Source organism: Onychostoma macrolepis, chromosome 25, assembly GCF_012432095.1.
Source record: "Onychostoma macrolepis isolate SWU-2019 chromosome 25, ASM1243209v1, whole genome shotgun sequence".
Lineage (NCBI taxonomy): Eukaryota > Metazoa > Chordata > Actinopteri > Cypriniformes > Cyprinidae > Onychostoma > Onychostoma macrolepis.
In genome coordinates this window covers 4,105,224-4,128,506 of record NC_081179.1, presented here as the reverse complement: position 1 = coordinate 4,128,506, position 23,283 = coordinate 4,105,224, and the positions used below count along the sequence as shown (strand labels likewise).

At 37.1% G+C, this 23,283-nt stretch overlaps 2 protein-coding genes across 10 annotated transcripts in view; one reads left to right on the top strand and one right to left on the bottom strand.

The window, feature by feature from the left end:
* Positions 1 to 35: 35 nt before the first annotated feature.
* On the bottom strand, positions 36 to 17,495 carry incenp (inner centromere protein). 3 transcript variants are annotated; one of them, XM_058767808.1, is made up of 21 exons: positions 17,343 to 17,495; positions 16,423 to 16,572; positions 15,862 to 15,969; positions 11,893 to 12,491; positions 11,668 to 11,719; positions 11,480 to 11,552; positions 10,764 to 10,896; positions 10,638 to 10,674; positions 10,472 to 10,559; positions 10,120 to 10,257; positions 9,959 to 9,976; positions 8,937 to 9,046; positions 8,681 to 8,804; positions 8,447 to 8,569; positions 7,314 to 7,513; positions 7,132 to 7,231; positions 6,607 to 6,702; positions 4,150 to 4,242; positions 1,239 to 1,331; positions 826 to 973; positions 37 to 639 (listed from the first exon to the last, which is right to left on the bottom strand). In XM_058767808.1, the coding sequence occupies exons 2-21, from the start codon at positions 16,560 to 16,562 to the stop codon at positions 455 to 457; spliced, it is 2,658 nt and encodes an 885-aa protein (XP_058623791.1). In that variant the 5' UTR covers positions 16,563 to 16,572; positions 17,343 to 17,495; the 3' UTR covers positions 37 to 454. The 3 variants fall into 3 exon arrangements, with proteins under 3 accessions (XP_058623793.1, XP_058623791.1, XP_058623792.1); XM_058767810.1 differs by lacking the exon at positions 1,239 to 1,331 and having other exon boundaries at positions 36 to 639; XM_058767809.1 differs by lacking the exon at positions 9,959 to 9,976.
* A 276-nt stretch (positions 17,496 to 17,771) lies between these two features.
* Positions 17,772 to 23,283, top strand: part of si:ch211-272n13.3 (ankyrin repeat domain-containing protein 26) — a 35,820-nt gene continuing 30,308 nt past the window's right edge. For 5 of the 7 annotated variants that reach the window (XR_009269426.1, XM_058767764.1, XM_058767763.1 and 2 more), the window contains exons 1-8: positions 17,772 to 18,111; positions 18,618 to 18,911; positions 20,065 to 20,179; positions 20,269 to 20,442; positions 20,741 to 20,847; positions 21,589 to 21,726; positions 22,016 to 22,173; positions 22,320 to 22,352. Coding sequence is in view for 6 of the 7 variants with exons in the window: in XM_058767764.1 (XP_058623747.1) it covers positions 18,715 to 18,911; positions 20,065 to 20,179; positions 20,269 to 20,442; positions 20,741 to 20,847; positions 21,589 to 21,726; positions 22,016 to 22,173; positions 22,320 to 22,352 (922 nt within the window). In the remaining variant the exon portion in view is untranslated. The remainder of the gene's footprint in view (positions 18,112 to 18,617; positions 18,912 to 20,064; positions 20,180 to 20,268; positions 20,443 to 20,740; positions 20,848 to 21,588; positions 21,727 to 22,015; positions 22,174 to 22,319; positions 22,353 to 23,283) is intronic. The other 2 variants (XM_058767760.1, XM_058767762.1) reach the window with 2 other exon arrangements.

Below are 23,283 nucleotides of genomic sequence, written 5' to 3'. Positions count from 1 at the left end.
AACTACTAAAAATATTACAGACATTACACAGACACTTAGAAATTATACCTTTTATTAACAGTCAAGAGAAAATCTTACACTCTGTGCAGTGAATTTTGTAGGCAAACACCATCCCCATATTTTCTACATCACCCCATTTGTAGCAGCTCCTGTGTACACTTCCAAAATTACTACATGTGACGCTATATTTAAATACATGTGTAAAAAGGTAGTCCCATTTAATAATAATAATAAAAAAAAAAGCAGGTAAATTAAACAGAGCCCATACCAGTCTGCAAGAAACTGGTGTCAAACCCCATCATCTTTTGTGTAATCTAAATGACACATTCTGCTCTCTTTTTTCCAGTCTAACCTACTTACATAGATTTTTTTAAAGGCTTTATTAAAGAGCTTAAAGTATAAAAAGACATGAAAAAAGACGACAGAACAAAAGGGGAGAAAAAAAAAAAAAAAATTAATTGCCCAGATTTCCCAGACGTGGTGGAGAATGCCAGACGGCAGAGCTAGTGCGTTTAAAGAAGCGAGGTTTGGTCCGCCTGAAGATCTCCTCCAGTTTGGGTGGTTCAGGCTCTCCGAAATATGAATCGAGATCCAGTGGATTGTAATATTGCTTCATAATAGCTTGCTGCAACTGCATACCTACACAAAACATCATGTCGCATTAGGAGAATACAGCACAAAGCAAAATAAACATGAACTGATAGTTATGATGGTATATCCAAAAACACTCAAATCAGAATTCAGTGAAAACCATTTGGACCACTGCACACCATAGAGTGCACAGATGGAACAGAACAATACGTAAACCGTAACAAGCAAACATACCCTCAGCCCAGGATGGGATGGGTTTTCTGGGTGCAGATTCATCATCTGTTGAGTCGTCGCTGTTCTGGTCCATGCCATAATCTTCAGGATTCGCTAAAACAGACGCTTTCTGGCCCTTTGGGGTGATCTGGTATGACTGTGGAGATTGCTGGCAAGTATAAAACAAGAGACGAGGTCAGAAATCAGCTGTTCCAGACATCTGACTTTGGTTTGTGTGTTTTGAAGCAAATAAAAACCTGAAGTTAGAAGAACTCATTGGCTTCTATTACAAGAAAAACCAAGTCTCTTTTTTTTTTTTTTAAGAAAAGTCTTCGTCACTTTGCTTCTCTGGGAACTATTCTGTACCCATGCTATCCAGCACATTCCCTCCTGCAGCAGGGGAAAAAGACACATAATCATTGCCGTGACCTCACCTCAATGTCCACGGTCACGTTGAGTCCAGGTCCGTGATCTATGGTCTTATTGTGAGCAGCTCCTTTCCCAACTGGAGTATTTAGAACAGAGTTCTGTGGAGATGGAATAAGAGCTTTAGTAAATATTTATAAGATTAGCATTTAGTACAACAAAAACTAGCAAAAAGAAAGCATAGGCGTTTACCTCGATCTACAGTCTTGTTTAGAGCTGAACACTTAGTTGTATTGAGCATTAGAGATGCAACCGATTGCAATTTCTAAAAACTCTAATTGGCAGCATATACAAACAAAAATCTATCCTTTTTTTTTTTTTTAAATGCAAAAAACTAAATTAAACATTACAATTCCCCCAATCTGGACAAAGTTAGAGATGTACTCACTTAAACAACTCTCAAAATAAAGTGCTCTTTGACTAGAAGAGAGGTAGAAATAATTAACTGAAAAGAGTTGCTGTATGTAACAATACAGATGTCATTTACCACTGGGTTTCTTAAATAATCATTTTTCCCTAACCTTATTAAATGTTATCTTTCACATCAAATTCTTACATTGTTTCAGTTAATTCAGTTTGAATAAGAAACTGTAGAGCGGTTACCACTCAAAGGAAATCAGTATCAAACTCAATCTTTCCACTGCAGGAAACACAGAAGCTGCATCTGAAGTGGCATTAGATGCAATTTACACAGTGTTTGATGAAGCTGTGGTGCCATAAATGCATTTACACTGCAAAATTTAGAATGCAAAATGAATTTCAGGTTAACGTTTTAAATATTTTTTAAACATAAGATGTTGGGAAGCGCAATGATAGTTTTAAATATGAAGCCGAGACTGTAGGTGGCGTCAAATGACTGTTTGAACGAGCGAGTCATTTAGTCCTTCATCCAACAGATTCGTTCAAATGGCTGATTCATTCAGAAACGAGGCAAGTGACTACCGTCTTTATGAATGGGTTACTGAATCATTGACTCACTTGATTTTCATTCAGTAACGAAACACTGTGTTGCTCAGACACAAAACAGTTCTGCTGTGGCTTTGATTGGAACCATTTTCAGAGAAATTGAGCAAAAAGAGTCCATATTGTGTCTAAAATGTAAGTCACTTAATTTTAACTTCTTGTTTATTGAACTACTATAGAGCTCCGGATGTCACGTGACCCATTCTGTTTACACCCCCATGCTGGCAGGCAAGAACAGCCGGGAGTGAATATGAAATGAATGGCACCAGCATAAGTTTCAAGGCAACAGTTCACTGCACACTTTAATTCAAAAGACAAATCTGTACATGGCAAAACTTAGATTACACATAACAGATCCCTATAATGCCCCCGGGGTGTTTGATGAATATTCAAGAGTCTGCCGGCTAAAACCATAGACTGTAAAAATGTCGTCACTAGAAGGGTAAGTCAACCGTGTTGTTAGCTAAAGTAATCGACCCTAGCTGTCCTTGTAGGTAGCCAGCATAGTCACTGTGAATATAATAGACATCATAAATGTCATGAAATCTTACCAGTTTAATCCCAAATGTTGTGTTTGTTACAGCATGTTTTATTGCAGTAAACCATTTTAGTAGTCTAGGAAGACGATAAAATGATTTCCCCTTTGCTTTATGGGACAGTCACGTGCATGTTTTCAATTAAAGGGAACTTAGATTTTATATGGGCTGCTTTTGGTGCTCGATACTTTTTTACTGGTCATTTTGTGTGTTTTACGAATAAGATAGGCTACGAAGCTTACTTGAATGCAAAATGTTTTTTCTCTATTTTGCAATAGTGAAAGACGGCTTCACTTATTGATCACATCTTGGCTAGATCGCATGTTCTCTTGCACGGCTGGATGTTGGACTCATGAAAAATAATCACGTTGTTTGTATTTGCCAACATACAAATTTACTTTAGTCAAAACACGGATGGAACTGGCAATAGCACGAGCGCTACTTATTATGAAGCTGGAGCGACGAGCCGACAGAGGATTCTGCAGCCTTCCTCAAACAGTTATGTTCAGGATTTTCTGATGTACTATACTGCGTGAGGGGGGCAAGACACTGGCCAAGGGAGGTCACGTACAGAACACTAATTGAGCCCAATATACGGGACGGTTGGCAATCCTAGCTTTCCCCCACCTGTTCTGGGATCCTGGTGCACAGCAGCTGTCCACCAAGTTGAAATGGTTTAAGGTTTGTAAGGTCTAAGTAGTCTGGTTCTAAATTGTTCTACAACTGTCGATACCAATGCTACGGCCGCTCTAGCGCCATCCTGATTGCCTGCCAAAATGTCGGAGTTTAGATTGTGTGATGTCAACCTCCAGAACTCTATTGTATTTATATAAAAAAAAAAAAAAAAAAAACACACTGCAATAGTGTTGAAACATTTTGGTCATGCAATGTTGCGTACCTAAATCATATTATAAATGTCTTATTTTTTACTACCGCAGAATGCATCTATAAAGTTTCTGTGAGTGCTGTTGCGCTCATTTGCTTTGATTTCTGCACGAGTCTCTCACTCACTCAGGCTGTGCGAACCCCATCTGGCACGACACAAATACATTGCTAATGACAAATCAGTTGCCGTAAATGTGACATCAAAACAGACCGGTTCGGTACTGGCAGACACAGATCCGATCACGCGGAAAATTCCGGTCCCTGGTCGGTCGATCGGTGCATCTCTATTGAGCATGTTAGCTGCTTCTGTTTTTGTGGCAGAGACACAAAATATAATAAAATGTATATTTAAAAAAAAAAAAAAAAAAAAAAAAAAGGCCAAAAACCTTGGCTTCTATTACAAGAAAAACGTATCCAACTGGAAATTTAAGTCTTCACCGCTTTGCTTCTCTGGGAACTATTCTGTACCCATGCTATCCAGCACATTCCCTCCTGCAGCAGGGGAAAAGACACATAATCATTGCCGTGACCTCACCTCAATATCCACGGTCACGTTGAGTCCAGGTCCGTGATCTATGGTCTTACTGTGAGCAGCTCCTTTCCCAAATGGAGGATTTAGAACAGAGTTCTGTGGAGATGGAATAAGAGCTTTAGTAAATATTTATTAGATATATAGACGGTTTCATCGGGCGCACGCGCCTGGACCGAAGTTAACTTCCGGTCTGTGTTTGTTTATCGGTCTTGTTAGGGGCTCCGGCTACAAACAGTTAAAGTTAAAGTGATGAGTAATGAAGTTGGGCTCAGGTTGTTGTGCTGTGGGATGTGTTTCACATACATTTATTTATGTGTGGCGACCTGCCACGATATCAAAACGGACCGATTTTCCAAATGGCTTCGTTGAATAAACAGGAGCACGTAATGCACGTTTAAAAATCTAAATGAGGCGCGGGTGTTTTTATATCACTGTATTTCTGAAGGACAGCTGTCTTTAGAAAATGTTCGATGTCATTTTCATTTCATCTAGCAAGTTATATGCCTGATAAAGCAGCGTTTGTAAGCTCAGCGCTGCTTTGTGTAACTACAGCCCAACAGCCGTTTCCGGGAAACCTCTAGTTCTCTGCTTTAAAGCGCCTCCTGCTGGCAGAGGATGAATTTGCATTTTTGATAAATCCGTCCAAGTAGTTATCGCTGCATCTCAGTCCGTCTGATTTACGCAGCAAACATATTTTGCTTATCAAAACAATCTACTCTAGAGGGACTACCGGAAGTTAAGTTAGGGCCACAAAAGCGCGCATGCGCAGTAATGTTTGTTTATGTTGTTGCTGTTTAAACCGTCTATATGTTAGGGCTGTCGTGGTTTGTCGATTTTATTCGACTATTCTTAATCCTCGACTTCATTTTGCTCGCGTCGACTAACCGGCAAAATACCGGAAGTGGCGCATTTCATGGACAAGAATCCATAAAACATTATTAGACTGTTTTCCCAAGGCTGCATGACATTAAACCCATTTAAAAAAATCAATTATGAATTCACAAACGCTACGATTTAATTAATTATATGCAATGAGTTCTAATACAGTATATGCGATTTAATTATTTACGTGCGTCATTAATGAATCTTAATGAATGGGGGAATCCTGAAATCTCAACTGCTCGCTGAACTCACAATTAAATTACATTGTCAAATCAGCAACAAAAATCTGAAATTAATGTTTCTTATGCTCAAATAGCGTTTAAAAAGCTTATTTTTCAGACTAGACCAGGCAATGCGCATGCGGAATAACGTGCTTTTGACTGCACATATGCATCGGCTGGTCTAGTCAGGTTTCTATGGGAAATTTGGCTCTTTCATTTAGAAGGTGGGACTATTCCTCCATATTGCGCATTGCAGTTTCTCCCATTCATAAGTATAGGAGAGAACCGTCTTTGTATTTCTATAGTATTTGTTTTAAATAAAACACTTACCAAGAAAAGGATGACTTTTTATTTACCTGCATGCAATGTGATCATTAAATCAACATCTAAGAAACCATGAGCATGCAAATGTGTTACTTATAATATTTAAATATTTATTTTAAAATCTCAGGGGTACTTAAAGCAAATATATTTGGTGAATAAGGTTTAGATGACAAAAAGTTTTGGAATGCTTGCATTACATGTAACTAAGAAATAACGTGATTGTGAATTTTAATTAGTTATAAATACATGGTTAAAAAACCTACAGAGTAATAATTCATGTAAAAATGAGTGTTCATCAGTGGCCTAGTTGATGCAATTTTGAAACCCTTCTTAAACCTGAAATGATTTTTGTAAATCCAGTGTTCAAATGCTGTCGCCACCTGACTAATGACTGATCTTTGTGTGAATGTCCACAAAACTGGACACATACATACACACAATTGGTAGGTTATTTTAGCAAGGAAAATTTAAAAGATGAAAAAGAAATTAGGGAGAATCAATGATTTATGAATAATTTATTGCTACTGCGTGAATATAATCCATAAAAAGGTAACAGTAGGTTACATTTTAAAATACTCAGACTACAATGATTACAAGTGCTTTTTGGAATCCGATTACGTAATCCTGATTACATGTAATCAATTACTACCCAGCTCTACACACACTTAACTTAGTTTTACCTTTTTTCTCCGCAAAACTCTTGCATACAAAAGGACAGTGTTGATATTGTTAGCTAATAATATATATATATATAAAAAAATATATATATATATATATAAAAATATTAGATGAATAACCTAAAGCAAATGAGAAAATGTTGAATTGGCAACTAACTGAATTAAGTCAGTTGAAGTGGTAAAATTACTACATTAAAATGTTAAAGTAAAATAGAGATAGACATTACACATGCATATTTTAACTAATGAAAGGACAAAATGCATAAAATAAACTTATGTACATGTAAAAGCCAATTCAAAATACTATAGGAGGATATAGTAAATAATTCTCAGAAACAAGGATAATTGATAATTACCTGTGCTGTAATTATAGGGGGCGCCGGGGCAGAGGCTGCAGCTGCAGCACGTTTCTGTTGGGCTTCCCTCTCCTCTTCAGCCTTCCGGCGCTCTTCCTGTTAAAGGAACAAACAAATTTGATGGAGGAATCGTTACGTAACAAGTGTCCCAAGCAAGTGCAACACATCTTCAGCATCCTTATTGCATTGTAAAAAATAAAGTTGAGAACTTAAAAGCTTCAGCAGATTTGAGTTCTCAACTTGTTTTTGTAGGAGATTTGAGTTCTCGACTTTGTTGTATGAACTGAAAACAACAAGTTGACAAAACTCAAAAATCTGCTGAAGCTGGTTACCCTGGTTCTCAACTTTTTTACAGTGTGGGAAAAACAAAAAGAAACTTCACACTTAAGACATCAGATGTTATGAGAAACTTGATTTTGGACCAGTGGCATTCCACATGATAGAAACAGAAAAACCAACCATCAAAACATCTTTTGTGACAAAAACAACAAAGTCATTAGGACAAACAAACAACAAAATCCTTACCATCTTCCTCTTCTCCTCCATCTCCCTCTTCTCTTTCTCTCTGGCTGCTCTCTCCAGTTCCTTCTGAAGAGCGATAGCCTTCTCTCTCTCTAGTCTTTCTCTGCAAAGACACAAACATGCGTTTAGTATCTCTGAATGTCATGCTTTCATTTCAAACGAGTGCATGACAAATGAACACCAACTTCTCAGCTGCAGCCTGTCTTTCTCGCTCCCGCTCGCGTTCTCTTTCCCGCTCTCGTTCGCGCTCCTTCTCTTTCTCCCGCTCTTGTTCCTTCTTCAGCTCCAGAGCACGTGTGGCCTCGGCCAGTTTGCGGGCCTTCTCTCGTTCCTCTTCAGCCTTGCGTTTGGCCAGCATCTCCTGGTGTCGCCGCTCCTCTTCCTCCTGAAGAAAAAGAGACAAGTATATAAAATGTTAAATATAATTAGTTACAAAAATTAAAATCAGTAAATTATACAAGTTTGGAATCAGTACAACAAAAAAAAAAAAAAAAATTCACTTTTATGCACGGACACAGTTAGGCTGATGATACACGGGGCAAATTTGAGCAATTATGCCAGGCAACTTTACTCTAGGAGGATATTGTTGCTGGGCAACTTTGGTTAATGTTGCCATCAACGGGCAACCAGGTGAGGCATAGGGTCCATGACCAATCTGAATCATCCAGATTTGTTACCCATTCTCAGTGGAAAGTGCCCAAGCAACACTGCTCAAAAAGTTGCACCGTGTATTATCAGTTTAAAACATTTATAACCTTAATAACACTTATATTTCAAATAAATGCTCCTCTTTTAAACTTTCCATTCAAAGAACACTTATTAAAAAAAAAAAAAAAAAAGTAAATTTTTTTTAAACAAAAACATGAAGCAGCACAACCGTTTTAACTTTGATAATCAGAAGTGTTTCTTGAACAGCAAATCAGCATCTTATGATTTCCGAAGGATCATGTGACACTGAAGACTGGAGTAATGATGCTGAAATTTCAGCTTTGTGTCAAAGGAATTAATTATATTTGAAAATATTCAAACAAAACAATTTTAAATTACAATAATATTTCAGTTCACTACATAGATAAAATAAATGCACCGTTGATGAGCATAAGAAATGTTGTTTTTTCTTAAAGTGTATACAAAATGTAAATAAATATATAAAAATCTATCATATTAAGTTTGATATTATTTGCTATTGGATCAAAAAGGAAAGCGGTTGCAAAACAATACACAATTTGTTTGTACACATTATTTGAGGTCATCCATCGCCTATACTTGAATTTCTTTCAACATGGACTCTCCACTTTGATTGCTGAGGTTGACTTACAACTTGCTGAAGTTTCTTTTGTCTGGCTGCCTCTTCCTGTTTCTTGCGGAGCTCCAGCTCTTCCTGTCGTTTACTGGCCACCTTCTTCTTGGCTTTCTCCTCAGCCAACCGCTCAACACGCAGCTGAGAGAGAGAGAGAGAAACAATAGAGCTTATGAAAAACTTTAAGCAAACACTAACTTAACTCTAGAAAGTTGGGTGTGGGTTTCCTCCGAGTCTTAAGATCTTCAGTACCATGTCATTTTTCTTCTCCAGCTGTGCCATCTTTTCTTCAATCTTCTTTTTCTTTTCCTGCTCCTTCTCCTTTTCACTTTTTACTCGAGCCTCAACAACCCGTTTCAAACGCTCATCCCGCTTCCTAAAGCGGACAGAATTCACTTTTGAGTCCTGATTTGCCGGTCACACTTAAACTAGATTAATAATTCAGATTTACTGAAGAGTACTAAAAATCAATCAATGGCAAACTGATATAAGAAAAGCCACTTCCCACCTTTTAATTTCTTCCTGTTTCTTTCGTCTCTCCTCCTCAACCTTTTTCTTTCGCTCATTCTCTTGTTCTATTTTCTTGTTCAAGGCGTCCCACTTCTGCCGTTCTCGCTCCTGGAGGAAAAGTTATAATTTTAGAGCAGCAATTAAGTGAGTGAGGTTTCAAACAAGGATGATGGAAGCTAGTGTTAAACCACATAAGAACAGGTTCTCTTGCTTTACGTGAATGTAAAAAACAAACACACACAAAAAGACAGATTGAAGGCTAATGTCTTAGACACAAAAAGGGGCGAATGTGAACTTCCCAAACCACAAAAACACATCCACACACCGCCTGAGTGATGAGGTTAATCAGACAGTCTGATGGTACAGTGTCAGTTCAGTGACAAAGTGCCCATTAAAAAAGGAAGTTCAGTATGAGTTCCATTGCAGTTTAAAAGTTTGGGTAAGACTTTTATTTTTTTTTTTTTTTAAATAAGAAATCTCTTATTCTCACCAGGGCTATATTTATTTGATCGAAAATACACTAAAAACAGCAACACCGTAAAATTACTACAATTTAAAAACTTATTTCAATAGTTTAAAATGCAATTTAATGCTGTGATCAAAGCTGAATTTTCAGCATCATTACTCCAGTCTTCAGTGTCACATGATCCTTCAGAAATCATTCTAATATGCTGAGTTGCTGCTAAAAATACATTTCTTTTTATCAATGTTGAAAACCGTTTTTGCGGACCATGATTTTTTTTTTTTCAGGACTTATCAATAAAAGAACAGCATTCACTTAAAATAGAAATGTTTCATAATATTAAAAAATGTCTTTACTGTCATTTATGATCAATTTAAAATGGAAACTTGCTGGATAAAAGCATTAAATTAAAAAAATAAATAAAAATCTTACCAACCCCAAACTTTTGAACAGTACAAACAAAATGGCCACTCGTAACATTGAAATAGTCAAACAGAAATAAATAGTTGTGATTGACATGGAAATGACCTCAGTCTTGATTCACTGTTTATACTCACCACAGAGCCAGAACCCAACTGAGGGGGAAAGACAGGAAGTGCAATTACCAACTAAATAACTTCTACTCTGAGAAGCACATTAGCAAATATTTAGTCAATGCAACCAGACATAGACTACTCTGAAACACACACAAAAAAAACAAAAAAAAAACCCTGCTCACCTTGGTGTCAGTTTTGGTGGCAGATTGTTTGATGAAGGATTTCATGATGGTGCTGCGGCCCAGAGACCCAGGCGTCATCATCAGCATCTGGTTCTTCTGCACCGTGTGCACGAACGAGCGCATGTGTGGAGCGATACTCTACGGGGACACGACAAATGGACACAATGGATTGTCTGGTCTGATCTAAGACTTGCTAATCATATCTTCAAGAAATCATTCAAAATCCTTTTTATGAATGCAAACCACAAACAACCATTATGTGGACTTTTGCGGAAAGCTGTTCTTCTCAAGACTCGTGTGGTTTCATAATGGATTCACTTTGCAGCATTATGGTAGTCAGAGATGCTCATACCGTGAGGCACTTCTTTGGAGGAGACTGTTTCTTCTTGGGTGTGCTTATTTCCTGAGCCGCATGACGCTTCGTGCCTGAACGCGTAGGCCTGAAAGAAAAGCACTATTAGAAAACATACGGCATAGATCCACCAACTAGAATGAGGAAAAATTAACAGTGTGCTCACCGGCCATCTCCTTTGGATTTTGACCCTCCACTGCCATCTATTACGGGAAAATAAATTTAAAATGTAAACCTTACTAGCCAATTACACGTTCTCCATTTAATATCAGCAGATCTGTTAGATATGCACCTGTTTCTGAATTACGGGCCATGGATCGTGTGAAGCGACAGTTCTCAGTGGTGCTAGGAGATTCAGCAATCTCTTCTGGAAGTTTGTCTTTTACCTCAGGTTCCATTTCTTCAGTCTTCTCAGGTTCAGGTTCCTTTGAAATCACCCAGCCATCAGTTATTTACAAGTAGCAATGTGCAATAAAATGGTTTCTCGCATCATACCATAAACAGCTGTGTTTGCTTATGGCCTGTTCACACTAACTATAAAAGATATCTACAGTACTGTGCAAGTGTTTTAGGCCTAAAAAAAAAAAAAGTGGTTTTAAGACAGTTATTTCTATCTTTTGCTGTAGTGTGTCAGTGGGAAATATCGGTTTACATTTCTAAACATTCATTTTGCCATTAATTGCAATAATCCTGTGGGATTTTTGTATACACAAGCAGTCTGAAAACAGCCAGTGCTCCACACAGAGATCTGATCTCACCATCATCCAGTCCATTAGATTGCTGTCAATGTTTGTGTCGTTCATCAGCTGCAAAAACTTGTTTAAAAGTGATCAACTATATAGTTTCTCTGTAACATCGTTATAGCTGTGGTGCGATTTTCTTACATTTAGAACAGTTTATAAAACTTTCTCTTTATAGTCATTGTCCTTGCTGTGAATGGGCCTTAAATCTGGCTTATGTCGCTCTCATTAGCAAAGCTAAATAAACACAGCAGAAAGTTCTCCTCACCTCAGTTTGAACCATTTCTGGTTCAGGTTTGGATTCAGTAGCTGGTTCAGTGCCCATTTGCGGTGCATCAACCCTAAAACAGAACAGTGAAACAGTGTTTAAAAGATCTTGACTGATAACAGAGGTTGTGGGTTTGAATCCCAGAAGAAACAATTCAAAAACTGAAATAGAAAGTAAGAGCACTCAACTGTTCATCTTTGTTCTCCATTTCCTCAGTTTCAACATCCATACAGATGTCCTCTGGAAAGAGTGATGAAGATATAAGTGTCAGAGTTGACAAAGAAACAATCACTTTAAACAGCACAAATGATAACGCGATAAATCCTATTAAGGCATTCAAACCATTAGAGTTGGCGACTTGAAACGATACGAGTTTAGTTTTGTAGCTGTGACTGTAAATGTAAAAGTCTCACCGCTGACGGAGCTGCTGCAGGTCGAGTTTCCCAGTTTGGCTTTCTTCTTCAGGAAAGAGCGCCGGGATGCCCTGCGAACAGCTTCCTGGGTCATGCTATGTCTGAGGCCCACCAGAGAACGGCGTACCACCAGCGAGCGCCGAGCTGACGTCCGAGATGAACCCTGAGGTGTCGTCTGCAACCCAGATGCAGCGATGGGGATTTTATTAGCGGATCGGCCCGGAGACACACCAGCATTCAGCAGCGAATCTGCACTCAGCCGCTCCGAGGAGGGAATCTTCACCATGGCTTCAGACACCAGGATCTGATTCTGCTTGGAGCCTGAATCCTGCACCTCAATGGCTTCATTCACATCTGGAATGCTCTCTGCCACTTCTTCCGCCTCCTTAGCTTTGGCGCCACCTTTGTTACGGGTGCTGCGCTTGACAGGTTCGGTTTCAGCCGTGGCAGTGGTTTTGTTGCGACGCGTGCGGCGAGAAGGTTCCTCCATCAGGCTCTCGGAGCTGTCGGTCGACACATGCGTAATGAGTTCAGAGATGGAGTTCAGGGTCATCTGGACCGAGGAACGACGCAGGTTGCTGCGCTTCCCCTTGGAGAAACTACAGAGAGACAGACATCAAATACTACAATCACTGAATGAGAAGGAAAAAAAAATAAAATAAATCTGCCAGTTTTGAGTTTTCATTTCCTGGGAATCAAACCCATGACATTGGCGGCTGTTTGAGATACAGGAACATAGGGTTGCACAACCAATCATAACAAAATTAGATAGATTTGTAAAGTTAAATAGATTTCTAAAGAGAAGCTTTAAGTTCAAACAAAAGTTGATGTTTCACGTTAGAAAATTAAGAAATCCATAAACCTTAGTATTGTAAAAAAAATTCTTAAACTCATTTTTCATATTTTAGTTAAATTGCCATTGTAATATATATTATTTTTTTTAATATAGTACTTACATATACATACTAGGGTGGGAGAAAAAAAAAAAAGAATATATATACATTTATATAAAAAAAAAAAAAAAAAAACGATTCACATAACTATCGCGATTCTTTTTAAAAATCGATTGGTTTACCTCAGAATCGAATTTTTCTTTCTTTCATCATTTTATTTTTCCTAAGAGGTGGGGGGAGTTAGCGCTTTGTAATTCCAACAGAGGGCAAAATGTGTAGGTGTGTTCAACTTGGACGATCAGTGTATGACAAAGTACCGCGAGAGCGATTCGAAAGCATGCGGAGCGTCTATGGCAAGCCGTTTTGACTTATTCTTTCTCAGGATATGAATTCTTGATATCAACAATTCAGTTCTCACTAGTTAAAATGCTAATTCTTGATATCAGGAATTGGATTTCAACTAATAAAAACTATAATTCCTGATATCGGTTCTGTATTTTCACTAGTTAAATGTCACCATAGGCTGCCATTCAAAATCAATTGCTGATATCAAGAATTAATTTCTTACTAGTTGAAATTCCAATTTCACATCAGAAATACAATTCTTACTAGTAAAAATGTCTATTCTTGATAAACAATTTAATTCTCGATATGAACCATTTAATTGTCACTAGTGACAATGTTAATTTCTGATATCACGAATGTGATTGTTACTAGTAACAAAAGTCATTTTAGATATCAGATATTACCCTCCCAATTGTTGATATCAGAAATACATTTTCAGATATCAGAAATGAACTGTCACTAGTGACAATTAAATTGTTGATATCAAGAATAGACGTCTGTACTAGTAACCATGTGATTACGGATATCAAAAATAAAGGTTTTTACTAGTAAGAATTGTATTTCTGATGTGAAATTGGAATTTCAACTAGTAAGAAATTAATTCTTGATATCAACAATTGATTTTGAATTGCAGCCTGTGGTGACTTAACTAGTGAAAATACAATTACAGATATCAAAAATAGCCATTGTTTCTAGTAGAAGTCCAATTCCTGAGATCAAGAATTAACATTTTAACTAGCGAAAACTGAATTGTTGTTATCAAGACTTCATATCCTGAGAAGGAATAATAGTCAAGGCGGCTTGCCATAGTGTGTCTGCTCTCTGTAGCTCTCGCAGTGCCGCTGCATTAGATGTCATACATTTCAAGCCGGCGTGAGAAAGCAAAACCATGACTGAGGCAGAGGATCAAACCTCTTCCAGAATTCTTTCTGCACCTTCACGTTTTGAATCATGGAAAACATGACTAAACATGACTGAAACGGTTATTTCAGAAAGTATTTTTTCTGCTCATTTTGTTGAACATTTGACTATTCGTGCGCAAGTTCAGAGTTTTGGTTTCATGGTTCAAGGTACTTTAAATATACTCTGTGTATGTGTATTCTCCTGAAATAAAAGTTTAGAAAGATGTGACGCATTGTTTTTATTAATACGACTCATCATATACATTCTCTTTTAAGGGTATAATCCACTATTTTTCATTGTCTCGTCTTTAAGCAAAAAAAGAAAGAAAAAGAAAAACAATAAATTGTAATATCGAATCACAATAGTGACTGCCAAGATGTGTGTTTTTTTTTTTTATTGTGACGGTCTGTATATTAAGTGTATTCAACTTTTCCCCCATGGTCCAGAGTTAAAAATAAGTCGCAACACATAGCAATATCGAATAGCAATACTTGTAGAATCGAAATTCTTATTTAAAAAAAAAAAAAACCAAAACAAACAAAAAACAAACAATACATGGCGTATCGGCACCAAAGTATAGTGATAGTATTGAATTGGGAGGTAGGTGCATCATCCCATCCCTAATATATACTTAGTTTATTAGTCAAATTGATATTTAATAAATAACAATTTTGGTCCAAATTGTGCAGCACTACAGACAGACACAGAAAACCTATAGTGGTTTAAAATAACAATTTATCAGGAAATGTATTTAAATAAATAAAACAAAACAATTAGATTTTTTCCTCCAAATCATCATGTAGCCCTACAGGACCACAGGAGACCTGTCAAAACCATCTTATAGAAACTGTAGAAATCTAAAAATGAATAACTCCATCTAATTAGGCCTGCACGATAAATCGCATGTGATTTTCATGCGTTAAAGCCGGTTGTGTGATTACTAGTTAGTCTTCATCACCTGCTTTCAGACGGATCGGCATTTAATACACAGAGCCGTAGATTGCTGACAAGCTACGCAACATTGCACCTGATGCGGCTAATCAAGGCCTTCAAGGCTCCTTGTTCATTTCAGACAGGTGTGTTGGAACTGAATTTGCAGGACAGTAGCAGGGTTGGAGATCCCTGGCGTAGCTTGTCAGCGATCTATGGCTCTGTGTATTAATGCTGCCTTCACGTGCTATCGGAATTATCGTAAATATGAGTTTCCTAATCAGAAATTGGACGTGAATGGCCTCTCAAGTCGTATTTACTACTGGGAAATTCAGAAATAATTTTGATACCAGAGTTGGGTGGGTCATAAATTTTAAAGATGGTGGTGGGCACAACCATTGCTGCCGTCAATGCTGTTCTCACAACAACTATCCCTTTGTCTTGTCGCTAAAGTAGTGTATTTATAGGCTAGATATGAACGATCATTCAAAGCACATTGTATGTTTTATAAGCAGTGAAATAAGCATGTATTTGACCGAAATTCCAGAATTGTCATGTATAGCGCAGTGAATGTTTATGATTGTCAACCAATGGGATGCTACATTTTATTCGCTCTGACATTAAAGCACTTGCATATGACAAGCTCGTAATCACGACTTCATAAGTACGAAATAGGAAGTTTCAGATAGCACGTGAAGGCAGCATAAGTGCCGCTCCATCTGAAAACAGGTGATGGAGACTCACTACTAATCACAGAACTGGCTTTACTGATGAGATGCGTGTGACAATCGCATGCGATTAATCGTGCAGCCCTAAAATAAACCATGAACTATCAACACATAGACCTGTAAAAGGTTTCTGTACCAAGCAAGTTAACAAAGACTGTGAAGACCCTTACCGTCTTTTGCTGCGAGACTCATTGAGCTCCATCGACACTCGCTTCCTGCGGTTTGTCTTTTTCTGTGACGGAGTCTTTGGCATGAGTTCTGGCTCGGTGCTGAAGTCACTGCACCAAAAAAAATAAAATAATAATAATGTTTTTTTTATGAACATGTCGAACAACCTGAATAGTTTGTTTCTTTGTGTTTTAATGCCATGCCAGCTTCTGTGGCTATTTTCATGGCAAGAAAAATGTATGGCTGAATTATCTCAGATATATACAATTTATTTCCACTGAAAACCCTAAAACTATATTTGGCTTGACTTTGTTAAAAATCTCTTCAGAAGAGTTAACCGAATAAAAGTTCTCTCACAGGGTTAAAACCAGCACAATTGAGTAAAACATTCTTCATGGATAAAGGCTTTTGGCAGAGAGAACATGTTGGAGGATAATAACCAGAATAGTAACAGAGTTATTGTCACATATACACACAAAGTGACAGGGCCACTAGTAACAAAATAACAACAGTATGAAGTCAGTGTATAACATACTCCACCTCACATTTACAGTGTCTCTCACCTGGAAAACATGCGATAAGCTTCCTGCTGGATCTCCTCCAGCCACACCATGTGGACATTGTCAATTTCATTGGTAAAATCCTGCAGTTTCCCATTAAAAATCTCCATGAGGGAGCGCGTGGTCTCCGGCAAGGAACTCATGTTGGCGCCCCTGGAAATACACAATGCAGTACTGACTAATAAACCAAATCGGTGAAGTGTAAACGGTGGCATTTTGGGGGACAAAATCAATTTGCATGCAAATGATCACAAACTAACTTTACATTACGACTCCACTGGGCACTTTTGCCAAGCTGTCATTTTTTTTTTTTTTTTTAAACACACTCGTTTAGATACACATACGCTATTGTGTTTGAGGGATAATGGAAAATCATGCATTTGCATTTTCGTGGCAAACTTATCAACAAAAAACAAAATGCCCAGACTCGTTAATATTCATATGCGTTTCATTTGCATCCAGCATGGAAACTGCTTTATTTGACATCTGTCATCTTACAACAAAGAAATCGAGAATTTAGACAACGCTTCACAAGACAACGGAAATCATTTTACAGACTTATGATGCAGGTAGATTATTGCATACTAATCATATATGACTAACACACTTTTAAGAGCATTTTTTTTCTCCCGGTTTTCTTTAGTCACATATAAACACGTTTAATCTAATTTGGATTTTATAAACGAAATCTTTATTCTGATCTCAGTCCAAATACAGCCGCAGATGAACATGTTCGAATATAATAAACCAAGAGATATGAACTTGCTTTTCGGTTGTTATATTTATGACGTACGAATATTACAATTACACAAAATAAGATGAAAATGACTAAAACATGTGAATTTATTTCTGACTTAGCCGACCTAACGTTAGCTAATTTAAATCTGTAGCATAACAAACTTTAAAACGGCATCTAACGTTACCTCTTCAGCCTGTATGCACGATCGCGCTGCAAAAACAAAAACTTGATGATCCAAAGTTACAATCCTTGCTTCTATTTTGTTTATAAACATTAGATGCTACTTCGCGTCTTCCTCAGCTTCACTGTCTCTTGTTTTTCATCCACCCGCTCAAAACGGTTTAAATAGTTTAAAATTCTGCTCTGACGAATAATGAGCTACTAACGCTGATTCTGGGCGGGACCAAAGAATCCATGTCTGCAATTGAACAATACTGCTGTCTGTCACGACAAATTTGGCCAATCACGCCCAAGACAATTTAGGAAAGGACGAACTGTGCTCTCATTGGATAAGACGCATGCCTGTCATTGATTCAAACCGTCCAATGCAGGAAGAGAGCGGTGAAGTCCCCGCCTCCATCGTGACGTTGGCGTGTTCGACGTTCCGTGTGAAAACAGAGCAAAACCTAACGAGTTCCGTGCTCGTACATTTTATTAAACATAAAACTAGATCAGCTTGACAGTTTAAAATGTATTTATAAGAGTTCTTCAAATTTACCAACCGTTTTGTATGTAGTACAAAAAATTTGAATGAATTATTAGGATTAAATACGAGCTTCACACTGTTACCATGGTAACAGAAGCAGCTAGCTTGCTAGCGTCGTAAACGGCTCATCGTTTGAGCAGACCCGATGTGTCTTACACGATAACGAGCATCATTTGTAATCTTTTCGTGTTTTGTTTTTCGTTTAAAATATAAATAATAGACGCCCCATACTGAAACGACAATGTAGGTGAGTTTGTAAGCGCGCCAGGTTGTTTGGTTGACTATCATTGACTAGCAGATTAACATGATGAGGTGATCTGATCACTCTGAGATTAGAAGCTTTTCTGAACAGATATAAATATATTACATTTTTCTTTAAACAACTGTGTTTATATGTGCTATGTTTGTCGCATTTGATTGTAATACAATATATTGTATAGTTAGCTGGCTTATAGCTTATTCAAAGTGAAACCAATGATTTACCATGGTTTTTAAAGTATCTTGGAGTACCTTGTAAACATCATGCTATGTGAATAAAATACCATGATATTACCATCTGATACTGCCACCGTACCATGGTTTTTCACCACAGTATCTTTTTATATGAGGTTTATAATAAACTTTGTACAGTCTATTTGAATAAGTATAAATCATGATCAAACAGAAGTGTCAAAAGGACAGCAAACTAAACGTGCACACGACAGACTGACCTGTGCTTCTGTCATTATTAAATAACTCTAATCCTCTTTGCAGGATTTATTTTTAGAGGATGGACAAGACATGCTAGGTGATCAGAACCTGAAGCTCAGGTAAACGACAATCCGCTGATGGAGATGTGCCGTCACAGACCATGAAGAAAATATTCAACTTCAAGAAGAAGAAGGGCTCCCCCAGCCCCTCTGAGACGGGGAGCGTGCTGTCGGCCAGCTATGATGTGAAGGAGAAAGACCTCGGGAAGGTCCACAAGGCTGCGTTCAGCGGAGATGTGGCCAAACTCAGACAGCTGGCCAAAAAGAATGATTTAAACCAGCTGGATAAGGAAAACAGGTAATGGTTGTTGAACTGCAACTGTTTTGTTTGTAGTGGACAGAGCAAAATGTAAATACGGAATCTTACCACCGACAGCCATTTTCACATGGAAGATTGAACTTGCCACTTGCCAGATTGAAGCTTGTTAGATCTTAACCTTAGACTTAAGATAGAGAGTTTCTGTAATGCGGCCCCAGGTGTCACCGTCAGACTTCTCCTTCAGGGCTCAGCAATAGGGATTTGGACAGTAGTTTTATTCGTTTTTTTCTTGCCCTGCTAACATTTTCATGTACCCAACTACAAAAGAATGACCTATATTTATTTTTTAGCAAATATTTTTTTATATTTGTTAGAAATATTTGTATTTTTTATGAAATTTAACTTAATGTTCATTAATTTAAAAAAAATAATAATAATTTAATTTGCAAAACAAAAGTGTGCATATACAATATGGATTTGGTCTGAATTTGTTTTAGATTTTTATTTTCCTTGTTAACATTTTCTCTGGCAGATTTCGTTTGAATTCGTTTCTCTTAATCAATGCATAAATAGGGGTTTGGTTATTGGTTAACAACATGTTTCTTTGGAATAACCTTTACGATAATACTAAAAATGTTTATTAAGAGAGTAAATAGGGTCCATTTTGATTTCTTGTTTACATTATGATGCATGAAGAATCATTTAATGGTAGCATTTGTTGATGCATAATCATATTTGAAGTCCTAGCAGCTTAAATCACCTTGTTCTTTCTGAAGAAACATTCATACACTACTGTTTAAACGTTTGGGGTTTTAATATATTTTAAAATGTAATGTATTCCTGTGTTCAAAGCTGGATTTTCAGCATCATTACATCAGTTTTCAGTGTCACATGATCCTTCAGAAATCATTGCTGATTTGCTGCTCAAAAACATTTCTTACTATTATCAATGTAACCATGTAAACCATGATACTTTTTTCAGGATGCTTTGATGAATAGGAAGTTCAAAAGAACAGCATTTATTTGTAACTCTATAAATGTCTTTACTTTACCTTGCTGAATAAAAGGATTGGTTTCTTTAAAACAAAAAAAAAAAAAAAAACTATTTGCTGTTGTTTTAAACTGTTTGTAGCTTCCAATAATGTGTATCTTCAGTAATGCTCTAATTTATCCTCTGTGATTGGACCCGCAGGACTGCGCTGCACATCGCTTGTGCCTGCGGACACACAGATGTGGTTCAGTTCTTAGTGGAGAGCAAAGTGAAGCTGAACTTATGCGACAATCAGAACCGCTCTGCCTTAATGAAGGTACATTCAGTTTGTTCTTGTGAAATCGTATACAGTATATATAAATACTTGCTGACCGGTATGTCTTTGTGGTTCTGCACGTCTGGTAGGCGGTTCAGTGTGAACAAGACCGCTCCGTCTCTTTGCTCCTGGAACATGAGGCTGACCCCAACCTGGTGGACATCAATGGAAACACGGCACTGCACCTGGCCGCCCGTATCCCCTCCCTACCTATGGTGCTGCAGCTCCTGGAGCACTCAGCCAACATCAACGCACAGAACAAGGTGAAACTTTACTGTCCAACTTCAGATGATCACAGTATTAACCACACACAGCGCTGTCTGATGCATAAAGATGAAATGTTTCATTTCTGCAGTGCCAAATTGTAGAAATAATGGACTACTAACTTTCTAGTGCGTACTGCATAATATACTCTAAAATGCTTACTCATACCATTGGTTGAGCCAGAAGTGCCTCCTTAAATTAAGGATGCACTTATAAACCAAAAACGATCGTCTTGCACATTGAAAGGTAAGATAGTTAATGCAGTCCAATCTTGTTTTGTTATGGTTTGATTGACAGGATGGCAACACTCCACTGATACTGACTGTGATGGAAAACCATGCTGACATGACAGAGCTTTTACTGAAAGAGGGAGCGGATGTTAACGTCAAGAATCAGGAGCAACGGTTAGAAAGACGCACTTTAATGGATTAGTTAATCCAATAGTGAAAGTTCTGTAGTCATCTTGGTATTGTTCTAGTGTGCGTTTAGGAAGATATAATGGAGAAATGTTATGAAATTGTGCTCTATTCATTTTCTTTTCAACAAACTTAATAAATAAACAGGAATAATCGGACTGATAAACAAATGGATAAATAAACAACAATTGATTTGTAAGCTAAAGAAATAAGAAGTGATTCACATAAGTATTATTTTATCATTACTGTCTTATTATTTATTAATATTTTGAATTAGATTTTGTTTTCTATTGTCATTTTAGTAATTTATTGTGCATTTTAGTAATTTTTATTAGTTTATGTTATTTTGTTGTCATAGTCGTATTGTATTTGTTTTATTAGGTTTTTATATATTTTTATTTCAGTTTTAGTTTTTAGTAATTTTTGTTATTTTATTATTGTTATATCGTTATTATATTGTTTTTTACTTAATTTTTATAGAACATTTATTATATTGGTTTTAGTACAGTTTTTATTAATGTTATTTCAGTTTTAGTCATTTTAGTAAAACAAAATGAAAATGAAAAATGTTGTCTTCGCAACTAACTGAAGTAAAATGAATATTAATTAATAATTTATATTCTGTTTTATTTCTGATAAGAATAAATGTATTTCAGTTAACATAAATGTCTTCTAGTATTTTTTGGTGAAACGATAACATTGATTCACATTCTGTCTGTCATTGTTAAGGTCTGCGTTGATGATAGCTGCGTGCAACGGACAAATCAGCATGGTGCGTTTGCTTCTGCAGTACGATGCCGACATCACGGTGAAAGATGATAAGGGATGGTCTTCTGACGATTACGCTGTCATGAATGGACACCACGCGTAAGGACTTTCTTCTTTTGCCTGCTTATATTTCAGACTCACCATTTGATTTGAAATAGTCCTTACTTTGTTATGTTAGTTTCACAATGAATGTTGGCAATTTGTGTTGCTATTACCTATTTTAACCCATTGTAAGTCAGGAACATTTGAAATGCTGATAGCGATATGTTCACATTGGCAATGTTTCATTAATGGAAATGAACTGCAGATGTTGTGTGTTGTGAAAACGGAAAGCTTTGTTTGAGGCGTTTGCTTGTAGGAGATCACATCAGTAATCGTTTTGTTTCAGATGTTCACATCTGATTATCGAACATGGGACGAAGAGAAGATCCCTTCAGTCACCTTCCCATTTCACTGCCAGCAAAAAGAAACGGACGTCCGTGCTCGGTAGCCCCGGTGGTATTGGGGCCGGTTTGGCTTTGGGAGGACCAGCTCTGGATAAAGATGGTGAGTCTAATTGTGTTTAACTTGATTTGCATAATTGAAGGATTTCAGTGTCATTTGTAAATGTGGTCAATATTGCTGCAGTGTTGACTGCAGTGTTTTGATTCGGTTCTGTTTCCCCACTGTTACTCCACACTCATCTGTTGTAGCAGCAGGAAGCAGGTCCACAGGAGCAGGGAAAGGTATTGCCAATGTGTGCCAACCAATGTGCTGTTGATCAGACACATTATTCTTTGCCATTTCAGAGATTCAAGGAATAGTTCACCCAAAAATGAGAATTTGCTGAAAATGTACTCATCCTCAGGCCATCCAAGATGTAGATGAGTTTGTTCTTCATCAGAACAGATCTGGAGAAATTTAATTGAAATTTAACATCACTTGCTAAGCAATGAATCCTCTGCAGTGAATGGGTGCCGTCAGAATGAGAGTCCAAACAGCTGATAAAAACACCACAATAATTTCTCTAAATCTGTTCTGATGAGGAAACAAACTCATCTACATCTTGCATGGCCTGAGGGGGAGTAAATTTTAAGCAAATTTTCATTTGGTGAAAATGTTTGGGTCCTTTAAGACATAATATTAAGAGTAGTGTGAGATAATTTAGTGTTGCTGAATGGTAAACCATGGTGTGTCTTGTCTTAGGAGCTGTTCTTTTTTGTGTGTTGTATGCTTACATGCTAGATTAAAGACGTACTCACACCAAGAATGAAGTTAAAAAATGAGACTAGATTAAAAAAATCCAGTCTTAAACAATTTAAAGCAAAAAAAGGGCCTATAGCTCAGCAGACAATGCAGATTTCACTCAATTTAATGTAAAAGTAATGTTTTACTTATGTAATGTATTTCAATTGTATTTTTACGACTATTTTCGCTTACTCTTTAATGCTGTGATATAAAATATATGCTATAATAGATGTTGTGGTGATATACATTAAACATTGTCCCTCTTTATTAGAAAATGTTTGTGGTCAAACTGCTTTTTGCTCAGCATTTATGTAAAATATGTTATAGGTTTTAGATACTTGACCCAAATGCTTATTGGTCTTAACCCATTGGTCTTTTTGTCAAACAAATGAGAAAAAAAATTATAAAAACATAATTTATCGGTGTGAA

Excerpts from the sequence above, each read along its gene's own strand:
- incenp (XM_058767808.1), bottom strand. The coding sequence starts at position 16,562 with ATGAGTTCCTTGCCGGAGACCACGCGCTCCCTCATGGAGATTTTTAAT. Across the intron at positions 12,492-15,861 it reads GAGTCTCGCAGCAAAAGACG|TTTCTCCAAGGGGAAGCGCA; the intron begins GTAAGGGTCTTC and ends GTCTCTCTGTAG. Across the intron at positions 7,232-7,313 it reads AGACAGGCTGCAGCTGAGAA|AGAAAGACTAGAGAGAGAGA; the intron begins GTTGGTGTTCAT and ends GTGTCTTTGCAG.